The 12,075-nt window shown below is 46.5% G+C and overlaps 1 protein-coding gene across 1 annotated transcript in view; it reads left to right on the forward strand.

Moving 5' to 3' along the window:
* The first annotated feature begins 10,820 nt into the window (after nucleotides 1-10,820).
* The window catches only part of HTR2B (5-hydroxytryptamine receptor 2B), a 7,273-nt gene continuing 6,018 nt past the window's right edge, over nucleotides 10,821-12,075 (forward strand). Inside the window, exon 1 of the mRNA XM_015827772.1 lies at nucleotides 10,821-11,085. Within this exon, the coding sequence (XP_015683258.1) occupies nucleotides 10,821-11,085 (265 nt within the window). The remainder of the gene's footprint in view (nucleotides 11,086-12,075) is intronic.

Genomic DNA, 12,075 nt, shown 5'->3' on the forward strand with positions numbered 1-12,075 from the left:
AATCACCAGGAGATTGAGAGTTCTAGTCTCACCTTTACCTTGGGCCAATCACAAGGAGATTGTGAGTTCTAGTCCTGCCTTAGTCATGAAAGCCAGCCGAGTGACTCTGGGCCAATCACAAGGCGACTGTGAGTTCTAGTCCCGCCTTAGCTATTAAAGCCAGGCAAGTGACTCTGGGCAAATCGCAAGGCGACTGTGAGTTCTAGTCCCGCCTTAGCCATGAAAGCCAGCCGAGTGACTCTGGACCAATCACAAGGCGACTGTGAGTTCTAGTCCCGCCTTAGCCATGAAAGCCAGATGAATAGGCCAATCACAAGGCGACTGTGAGTTATAGTCCCACCTTAGCCATGAAAGCCAGCCGAGTGACTCTGGGCCAATCACAAGGCGACTGTGAGTTCTAGTCCCGCCTTAGCCATGAAAGCCAGCCAGTGACTCTGGGCCAATCACAAGGCGACTGTGAATTATAGTCCCACCTTAGCCATGAAAGCCAGCTGAGTGACTCTGGGCCAATCCTTTTCTCTCTCAGCCCAACCCACCACACAGATCTGTCGTTACGGGCACATAGGAGGAGGAAGAGGGTGTCAGATCTGTTCCCCACCTTGAGCGATTTCTAAAAATAATACAAAGTGGGATATAAAATAAGGAAAGCAAAAGGCCTCTTGGACTTGAGCAGAAAAAAGAAGAACGGCAATTTGGCTACACGGGGCCTCACCTTGTTTCCTGTCCCAGCACAGCAGATCCCCAAAGCCATCGCTGCTCCATAGCGGACATGCGGGTTGTAGCTTTCGGACAACAAGGAAACGACGCTCGGACATTGTTCGGGAGTCCTAAACAGGAAAACCAAGAGAATCGTGAAGTTTTTACAGAAGGAAAGCCGAGGGACGTTATCTTTACGAGCTGGAAAAAAAAGCTGAATAAAAACCCTCGCCACACACGCAAGAACGACACACGCAAAGTGTCCCAAAGGTGCTTTTTTTCACGAGGCAGCCACTACCCGCCCCCCCGCCCCCGAGGACAACAGCAATGCTGATGCGGCCCTCAATGAAATTGAGTTTGACACCCCTGCTCTAAAACAGGGCTTTTCAACCAGTGGTAGGGGTACCCCCTGTGGTACATTGGCACCTGGCAGGTGGTACGCGACCATCCTAGAAAAGGGGTAGCGGGGGAGGGGAATGAGCTGAACCGGTGGCAGCACTGTACAAGCCTGAGCGAGAGACGGTTGGAGCTGCAGGGCTGTCAGGGCTCAGCGGAAGCGCCAGGATCAGTGCCGCTTTCCAGCTGATCGGCACTTCTTTGGGGCTGTCCGGGCTCAGCGGAAGCGCCAGGATCAGCGCCAGGCTCCAGCTGGAGCTCGGTGCTGATCCTGGTGCTTCTGCTGAGCCCAGAAGAAGCGCCGATCAGCTGGAATGTTGCAGCCTCTCCAGGGTCTTGGGATTTACATTCAGATGCTTGGCCACTGATTCGTATTTATGACGGTCACAGTGTCCCAGGGTCATGTGAAGTGACCAAAACCTGCTGCAACCACCCAGCAGACGGGGGGGGAATAAAAACCACACACACCCCACCCCACCCCCATTGCCAATCCTCAACAGAAATGCTCACAACAATGAAAACCTCGGACAGGAGGAAGAGCGCGGCCGGGTGGGCAGGCAGGTATCTTGCTCGGCTGTGGCTTGGGGGGGAATTTTTTCAATGCCATTCGAACAGTCACTAAGCGAACTGTTGTAAGTCAAGGACTACCTGTAATTTATCACTTTTTTCTTTTCTTTTCTTTTTTGGTGATCACGCTTTTGACACCTTGCTAGGCGACTGGTGGTCCTTGGATGTTGCCATATCCTAAAAGTGGTGCAATGGGTGAAAAGGTTGAAAAGCCCTGCTCTAAAAGAACGCAAATGACTAGCGGTCTGCAAGGAGTATAAGTCCTTCCATTTCCTCACCATCCAGGCAGAGCTGAAGAAGCTTCTTGGATGAGAGGTGAAACATCCTCAATAAAGCCCAAGAAAGTCCAGTTGCCTCGTGAAAAAGCACCTTTTGGATAACTACAACCTGGATCAGGAGTCCCCAACCGGTACCGTGGACAGGCACCGGGCCTCGGCACGCCAGCAACCGGTCCACGCAAACAAGCAAAGCCCCATCCACGGGATGCAGGCAGCACACAAAAACCACACACCCTCCGGTCCGTGGAAAAACCTCTCTCCAAGGAACCGGTCTCTGGTGCCCAAAAAGGTTGGGGACCTCTGACCTGGATGACTGAGACTCTCCATAGACAAACACAAATCTTGGGGTTTTTTTTTTCCCCTGCTGCCTCTTTGACTGGGACCTCTGAGTAGTAATGTAAATAAGGAGGTGAAGAGGATCAGCTTTGACAAGCTGGAATGGATCCTCACTACTCAAGGCAGCGCAGGTATGAAGACTATAAACGCTGCCACGTACACAGCCATTTGTCACCTTCTTCTCAAACAAAGTTCACAAGCTGCCAAAAAAAAAAAAAAAGAGAGAGAGAGAGAGAGAGAAATCTGTTCTAAACACGCAAAGGGACCAAGCCTTGAATTAAATGGACCCAAAAGTTAAAAAGAGAAATGCGTTTTTAAGGCCCAGATAACCAACCCCCGTTGGGCATTTGTGTTCAAGCAACCGATTCCTAGAAAAAGATTTTCACAGTCTTGATTTTTATCTTTATTTTTAAAAAAGTCCCCCTCATACATCAGAAAGATATCTGCCTTGAAACCTTCACTCTGCTGAGTAACTTAGGATACAGGAGGACCTGGACAGACTTGAACACTGGGCGCTATCTAACAAAATGAAATTCAAGGGTGAAAAAGTAAGGTTCTACATTTAGGCAAGAAAAACCAAATGTACAGGTATAGTATAGGGGGTACCTTGCTCAATAGTAGTTAACTGTGAGAGGGACCTCGGAGTCCTAGTGGACAATCACTTAGATATGAGCCAGCCGTGTGCTGCAGCTGCCAAAAAAGCCAACACAGTGCTGGGCTGCATTGACAGAGGAATGGAATCAAGATCACACAAAGTGTTAATACCGCTTTACAAAGCCTTGGTAAAGCCACACTTGGAATACTGCATCCAGTTTTGGTCACCATGATGTAAAAAAGATGTTGAGACTCTAGAAAGAGTACAGAGAAGAGCAACAAAGATGATTAGGGGACTGGAGGCTAAAACATATAAGGAAACGGTTGCTGGAATTGGGGATGTCTCATTTAACGAAGAGAAGGATGAAGGGGGACAGGATAGCAGTCTTCCAGTATCTCAGGGGCTGCCCCAAAGAAGAGGGAGTCAAGCTATTCTCCAAAGCGCCTGAAGGCAGGACAAGAAGCAACGGATGGAAACTCATCAAGGAGTGAAGCAACCTAGAACTAAGGAGAAACTTCCTGACAGTGAGAACAATTAACCAGTGGAACAATCTGCCTCCAGAAGTGGTGAATGCTCCAACACTGGAAGTTTTTAAGAAGAGACTGGACAGCCATTTGTCTGAAATGGTGTAGGGTTCCTGCCTGGGCAGGGGGTTGGACTCGATGACCTCCAAGGTCCCTTCCAACTTTATTATTATTATTATTACTTACAACAGTTCGTTTCGCGGCCGTTCGAAGTTACGATGACGCTGAAAAAAACTGACTCACGACCGGTTTTTGCACTTACGACTGTTTTTTGCACTGACGACCATGTTCGTGCGATTAAAATTTAGACGCTTGGCGACCGATTCATATTTATGATGGTCCCGGGATCACGGGATCCTCTTTTGCATCCCCTTCTGACAAGCAAAGTCGACAGGGGGAGCCCGATTCACTTAACAACCGGGTTACTGACTGAACAACTGCAGTGGATTGGCTTAGCAACTGTCGTAAAATGGGATGCAACTTACTTAACAGCCGCCTTGCTTAGCAACGGAAAAATTGGGCTCCATTGTGGTTGTTAAGTTGAGGATTCCCTGTATATGTTATCCGTGTAATTTCTGGAGCTACAGATTGTTGATTTGTGTTTAACATCGCTTTTGAAAGGGCCGGACAGAGCACCAAAGAAAAATAAAGGATTTGGGGATGTTTGAAGGATAGAAGTTAGGAATATATAAAATAGTTCCTCTTGGGGTTTTTTTTTCCCCCTTCATGCATTCCATATCATGCCTGTAATTATTTTGTCTAAGTGGATTGTCAGTTTAGTTCTCCACATAGTGCTAGACCACACACGTCTCCAGCACAGGGTGATGGATGCAACTCATACCTCTGGGGCTTACTCAACAAACCATCATGAAAATCCTGCTTGAACGCGTTATATTAGGTTGGCAGTTTCTTCCATTGACGTTCAGGGAAACTTAGTTAAGTTTTACCAAGACAAGTGGAAGAAAACTGATCCAAAGAGGCCCCTCTCTCAGAAGTGTGAAAAATAAATTAATAAAAATAAAATAAAATAAATAAAATAAAAAAATAATAAAAAAATAAAAAAGAGAAGGACGAGGGGGGACAGGATGGCAGCCTTCCAGTATCTCAGGGGCTGCCCCAAAGAAGAGGGAGTCAAGCTATTCTCCAAAGCGCCTTAAGGCAGGACCAGAAGCAACGGATGGAAACTATGCACAGGTACAGAATAGGGGGTACCTTGCTCAATAGTAGTAACTGTGAGAGGGACCTTGGAGTCCTAGTGGACAATCCCTTAAATAGGAGCCAGCCGTGTGCTGCAGCTGCCAAAAAGGCCAACACAGTGCTGGGCTGCATCAACAGAGGGATAGAATCAAGATCAGGTGGAGTGTTAATACCACTTTACAAGGCCTTGGTAAGGCCACGCTTGGAATGCGGCATCCAGTTTTGGTCACCACGATGTAAAAAAGATGTTGAGACTCTGGAAAGGGTGCAGAGAAGAGCAACAAAGAGGATCAGGGGACTGGAGGCTAAAACATATAAGGAACGGCTGCTGGAATTGGGCAGGTCCAGTTTAATGAAGAGAAGGACGAGGGGGGACATGATAGCAGTGTTCCAATATCTCAGGGGCTGCCCCAAAGAAGAGGGAGTCAAGCTCTTCTCCAAAGCACCTGAAGGCAGGAGAAGAAGCAACGGATGGAAACTCATCAAGGGAAGAAGCGACTTACAACTAAGCAGAAAATTCCTGACAGTGAGAACAATTAACCAGTGGAACAACCTGCCTCCAGAAGCTGTGGGTGACCCATCACTGGAGGTATTTAAGAAGAGACTGGACAGCCATTTGTCTGAAACGCCACAGAGTTTCCTGCCTGAGCAGGGGGTTAGACTAGAAGATCTCCAAGGTTCCTTCCAACTCTTGTTAAACGTCAATATCCAACTGGCTTAGGGTGTTAAACATTAACAAGTCCAACTTCCTCAGCACATCAGCCATATGTTGCAATGAATCTGATATTTCGGACATTTTCCTTATTGTGGTTTCAGTTCGAGAACATATGTGCAAACACACAACCCATAAAAACCTTGCTCTGCAGCTGTGTACCTGCTGAACTGTTCCGGGTGCCCCAAACTCAGTAATTCCTCAGCTGATTACAAGTATGTTTCAGCCCTGCACTTCTCGTTTTTTAACTAAGGAGGAATTTCCTGACAGTGAGAACAATTAACCAGTGGAACAACCTGCCTCCAGAAGCTGTGAATGCTCCAACACTGGAAGTTTTTAAGAAGAGACTGGACAGCCCTTTGTCTGAAATAGTATAGGTATAGGGTTTCCTGCCTTAGCAGGGGGTTGGACTAGATGACCTCCAAGGTCCCTTCTAACTCTGATTCCATTCTATTCTATTATTCTATTCTATTCTATTCTGTGTTCTATTCTGTTCTATTTCAAGTTCTCTTCTCTTCAACGTTCTATTCTATTCTATTCTATTCTATTCTATAATTCTATTCTATTCTATTCTATTCTATTCTATTCTATAATTCTATTCTATAATTCTATTCTATAATTCTATTCTATTCTATTCTACACCTGAAGGCAGGACAAGAAGCAACAGATGGAGAAACTCATCAAGGAGAGAAGCAACTTAGAACTAAGGAGAAACTTCCTGACAGTGAGAACAATTAACCAGTGGAACAACCTGCCTCCAGAAGCGGTGAATGCTCCAACACTGGAAGTTTTAAAGAAGAGACTGGGCAGCCATTTGTCTGAAAGGGTATAGGGTTTCCTGCCTGAGCAGGGGGTTGGACTAGATGACCTCCAAGGTCCCTTCCAACTTTTTTATTGTTGTTGTTGTTGTTGTTGTTGTTGTTATTATTATTATTATTATTATTATTATTATTATTATTATTATTATTATTATTATTTGTAGGATAAATTTCTCTCCCAGATTTCCCCAAGAGTCTGTTTGAAATTGGAGATCAACGCACAATTTAATGGAAGCATAAATTGTTTCATGTCGTTACTGGGAAGCAGTGAGCCCTAACTTAAAAAAAAAAAAAGGGTGGAAATACAAGCTTTCTATATACAGACTCCTGCAAATTATAATATAAATGTGATGGGATATAGCAGCACAATATCTAGATATCACAACACGTGATGCGGTGAGTAATTAGGGAGGAACTACAAGTGGTCCTTGACTTACAACAGGTCGTTTAGGGACCGTTCTAAATTGCGACCGCACCTGTGACCATTTTTCACACTTACGACCGTTGCAGCATCCCCGTGATCAAAATTCAGACATTTGGCAACTGACTCACATTTATGACGGTCGCAGTGTGTGTGTGTGTGTGAGTGTGTGTGTGTGTGAGGTGATCCCCTTTTGTGACCTTCTGACAAACAAAGCCAACAGGGAAGACGGTTTCACTTAAGAACCGTGTGACTAACTTAACTGCAGTGATTCGCTTAATGACGGTCACAAGAAAGGACATCAAACGAGGCAAAACTCTCTTAACGTTCTCACTTAGCAACAGAAATTTGGGGCTCAGTTACAGTCATAAGTCAAGGACTGTTTATATCAGTGGTTCTCAACCTGTGGGTCGGGACCCCATTTGGGGTCGATCGACCATTTCATGGGGGTCGCCAAGCAAGGCTGTCCCCCATTTTTTTTTGTCCGCCATTTTTTTTGTCCGCCATTTTTTCCCCTTTTCCGGCGGGTGCCTTACCTCCCTTGGGCTGGGCCAGCTGGTGGTCGGCCTGCTGCCGCTTGCCAACTATGCCTCGCCCGGCGCAGGGGGCGGAACCACACATGCGCGGCGCTCCCGGGCAGGGAAAGTCCTCGACTTACAACCGGTTGGGCAGTCCTCGACTTACGACCAGTTTAGTCCTCGACTTACGACCAGGTTAGTCCTCGACTTATGACCGGTTTAGTCCTCGACTTACGAACGGTTGGGGTCGCGGCATTAAAAAGGTTGAGAACCACTGGTTTATATCTACTTGACCAGAGGAAATAAAGGCAAATAGGAAGTTACGTCCTTTTGGTTCTTCCCTTCCGAAAAGACACAACAACCCATTTTCCCCCTGAAAATAATTTACATTTTTAAGGAAGAGGACAAAGAGGAATTGCCAGCAGGTAAAAAAAACTCACACACACAACGGAGCCCGGTGACTAGATTTAATTTGCGCGCTCGCCTTCTGCATTTAACCCCAAGTAGCTGTTTTTTCAGAGGCACGGAAGGAGAAATGGGCCAAACAAAATGTAAACGCTCTGCCCAAAAAAAAATCCCTGCTTTTAATTATTCCGGCTTTTCCTTTATCATTGAAATGTTATAATCCTTCCTTTAAGGCTCCCACTGTTTTTGCTGCCTAGGAATAATTTCCTTTTGACTTCTCCAAAACACATGGATGGGCCTTGTTCGTTTCTTTCCTGGCATCGTACACTGCAAGGGTGCTCACGTTTGAGTATTATCCTCTGTGTATAATAGGCACTTTGTGGTGGTTTGGAAGCCCATGTGAGGTGGGGTCCTTGGGGGTCTCTGAGCTTGGCTTGTAGACATTTCGTTACTAGGGAACATCATCAGTGCAAGAGGGAGGAGGAGGAGGAGGAGGAGGAGGAGGAGGAAAACTGTGCAGTCCTTGGTGCTCTCTGTGCTTGGCTGTTTTCTTGCAGACGTTTCGTGACCCAACTAGGGAGCATCATCAGTGCAAGAGGGAAGACGAGGAGGGAAAAAAAAAGGAGGAGGAAGAGGAAGAGGAGGAAGGGACTGTGGGGTCCTTCGTGCTCTCTGTGCTTCGCTGTTTTCTTGCAGACGTTTCGTGACCCAACTAGGGAGCATCATCAGTGTTAGAAAGGAGTGGGGTTTGCTCTCTCTACCAACTACCAACTCAGACAAGCAGCCTAACCGAGGAACCCTCAAGACCACCCCCACCAATACTGACAGGACAGGCTAAAATGAGAGCAGACCCCCCCCTCACTTCTAGCCCTGAAGATGTTCCCTAGTTGGGTCACGAAACGTCTGCAGGGACACCACCCAGCTCAGGCAGCTCCCAGGACCCCAGATAACACCTCAGCCCAACCAACCTCACAGGGCTGTTGTGGTGGGTGAAACAGGAGGAGGAGGAAGAAAGAGGAAGGGAGGAATAACGTACGTTCACCACCTGGAGTTGCTCGTAAAAATAATACAAGCGGGCTTTAAAAAATCCAATAAATCAAAATGGTGCCCCATTTGCCAAAATGCAGGCAATCCTCGACTTACGACAACGGAGCCCAAACTTTCCGCGGCTAAGCAAGCGAGCTGTGCCCCGTTTTACGACCACTTTTTGCCAACGTTGTAAAGCAAATTGGGCTTTCCCCGCTGACTCCACTTGGGGGAAGTCGGCCGGCACGGTTGCAACTGGTGATCACATGATTCCCCCCCCCGGACAAGGCGACCGTGCTAAACGCGAGACAGTCGCCCAGCGCCGCAATCCCGGACCGCCAAATCAAATTCCGATCCGATGGCCGCGGGGAGGCCGCGACGGTCGCCTAAGCACGCAAACCGGTCAGAAGTCCCTTTTTCCCGTGCCGTTGCACCTTCCGACGGTCAGTAAACGAAGGGTTGTAAGCCAAGAACTACCCGTAGTAACCATTTATCCCTTGTCTCCTGGTGCAAAAAAAATACAAATAAAATGCTTTTTTTTTGCTCGCTCTCCGAAGCCGCGAAGAAGGACCGAAGGCTGCATCATCTGCGGGCGAAAACAGTGCCGGAAAAACCAGCGCAAACAATGTGTGCTGTTAAAAAAAAAATTATAGAAGGGTGAGAGAGGGAGGGAGGGAGGGAGCGGGTGGGAATCTCCGGCTTGAGTCCTTCCTAACTTTGCTCCGAAGCTGGAAGCGCTGAGCGAGTCCATCGGCAGATGCTCTAGGCAGGCTTGCAAATTGAGCCGGCGGACACACACGGAAAGCTGTGCAGAGACAGCAAGGCAGGGCTGGGAAGCATCCATCAAGTAATGTAGAAATAGCTAAAATTGCTAAAAAATAAAAATAAAAATGACAGCCAGACCAGGGGAGGGAACCTTTCGTTCAAGTGCTCTCCTCCTCCTCCTCCTCCTCCTCCTCCTCCTCCTCCTGGACCTGACCCCAGCAGGCAATCACAACCTTGCAAAGAAGCTGACCGCGCTAGAAGAAAATCTCCATCGCCAGAAGTAGCGGGTGGCGTTGAAGAACGCAAGGCAATCTCAAGACAAGTCTTTTTTTTAATAAAAATTTTAAAAAAACAAAATAAAAATCCAGTGTTATAAACCAGAAGCCGGCACATTCCCGGGACGCTTTGGGGAAGAGATGTCTCCAGTTTAAGGACTAAGAGAATTCTTTTAAATTCCAGAGAGAGAGAGAGAGAGGGAGGAAAAAATAAATAAAATCCAGGTAAGACTTTGCCGATTCTTAGCTACGGGGCGGTAATTCTTGGGGTGAGAAGGCAGAATAAGAATGGGATCAAATTTGGGAGGCTGAAAGGACTGTCAAAATAATAACGGGGGAAAGACCAAAAGTCGGAAGGAAATTTATCTTCGGTAGAAGGAAGAATGTCTCAAAAGGTCCCCTGTAGATTTATTGTGGAGAGGGGCTTAAATGTAGGATTTGACATTTTATTTGAGAACTGTACAATCCACCCCTGGCCAGTAATTACTATTTTCCAAGCCAGATAAATAACTGACGATAATAATAGTTTCGGGGGTGAAAAACCTACATTCCCTTACGTAGAATAAGCCCCGTGGAATATATATATAAAAAAAACAATTAATTGTGAACTGACAGGTACAGAATTATAGCGTTGGCGTCCATAACCTCCTGAAGTGATATTTGTACAATTTGTTTTCCACCAGAAAATATGGATGGCAATCTTTCCCCCCCCCCAAAAAAAACCAAATTCAACATAAAAAAAAATTAAAAAATGGAACTCAACGCATGTCGACGATTGAGGAAAAGGAGTGGAGAGAATACATTTTTATTTTATTTCGCCACTGATCGGATTATAATGACCCAACTTTGCATTGTTATTTTCGACAAAAGCCAAACCCTTTGCATTTCTGTGTAATAATTATAAATCACTGCTTTTATTACTTAGAGAGATCTCTTCGGAACAAGTTCGGGATCCGGATGCGAAGAAGATCCAAGAGTTGTTTGCAACCTCGCTCTTCGACAACCACTGATCTTTAAAGGATTCTTTTTCACAATTATTAGCCCGAGGACGAGGATCTATAGATACAAATGGGCCAAGGGCTAGCAAGCACAGATTTTTAAATTTAGGTGGCTTTTCGAGGAAGGATCTGGACAGAAAACTGGAGATAGCATCGACTGGACCAGGTCCAATGAGACGTTTACATCATGCTGGTCGTTCATGAAAATCCTAGAGGGCTGCCTAGGAAGACCAAGTGTCCAGATTCTGGGAAATGTTTAAATAAGATATCAATTTTAAGCCCTGGTCACCAAGATGGACTTGCCTTGGAACACATCTGACCTCAGCGATGGATCTGCGCAGATCAACCCTGGAGAATGGAATATGCTACGCTGGGCCGGCCTGCTCACCCTGATCGTCATCATACCCACCATCGGAGGGAATATCCTCGTCATACTGGCCGTATCTTTGGAGAAAAAATTACAATATGCGACCAATTACTTCTTGATGTCTTTAGCGGTGGCCGATCTCCTCGTTGGGCTCTTTGTGATGCCGATAGCCCTGCTAACTCTGTTGTTTGGTAAGTACCGAGTTCGGATCGCCCTCCCAAAGTTTTAAGGCAGAAGACGCGCGTTTCCCGGGTTGGCGAAGACCTTGGGGGTGTAAGCCAACCAGAACAACAGAATACAAGAGTTGGAAGGGACCTTGGAGGTCTTCTAGTCTAACCTCTGCTCAAGGAGGAAACCCTATAACATTTCAGACAAAGGGCTGTGCAATCTGCTCTTAAAAACCTCCACTGATGGAGCACCCACAACGTCCGGTGGCAAGTCGTTCCACGGATGAATTGTTCTCACTGTCAGGAAATTCCTTCTTAGTTCTAGGTTGCTTCTCTCCTTGGTTAGTTTCCATCTGTTGCTTCTTGTCCGGCCTTCAGTGGCTTTGGAGAAGAGCTTGACCCCCTCTTCTTTGTCGAGACTCCTCCAAGGGACCTTGAAGGTCTTCTAGTCCAACCCCCTGCTCAGGCAGGAAACTCTATACCATTTCAGACAAGTGGCTGTCCAGTCTCTTCTTAAAAACCTCCAATGTTGGAGCATTCACCGCTTCTGGAGGCAGGTGGTTCCACTGGTTAATGTTCTAACTGTCAGGAAGTTTCTCCTTAGTTCCAGGTTGCTTCTCTCCTTGATGGGTTTCCACCCGTTGCTTCTTGTCCTGCCTTCAGGGGCTTTGGAGAAAAGCTTGACTCCCTCTTCTTTGGGGCAGCCCCTCAAATATTGGAGGGCTGCTGCCATGTCCACTAGGCATACCCAATTCCTGGTTCAGTTAAGTATTTTCCGCCCCTTAAACTCATTCTGATTCCCCTCCTTGGTGGGCTTCAGTTCCTATTATTCACTTCTGATGTAAGCAGATAATGAAGATAATTTGGAGAGCTGGTTGGAAAGTCATCAGTAAATTCAACAAATAAATAATTAGACACAAATCTGGCTCGCCAAGTAAGTTAAAAACCGGATTGGGTTTAACAAAGACTGTGAGGACGATTTTGAATCTAGCCAAGTCGAAGGATCACCACGCA

The sequence above is a fragment of the Protobothrops mucrosquamatus genome, unplaced genomic scaffold (genome assembly GCF_001527695.2).
Source record: "Protobothrops mucrosquamatus isolate PMUCROS unplaced genomic scaffold, P.Mucros_1.0 scaffold3940, whole genome shotgun sequence".
NCBI classification, from domain to species: domain Eukaryota; kingdom Metazoa; phylum Chordata; class Lepidosauria; order Squamata; family Viperidae; genus Protobothrops; species Protobothrops mucrosquamatus.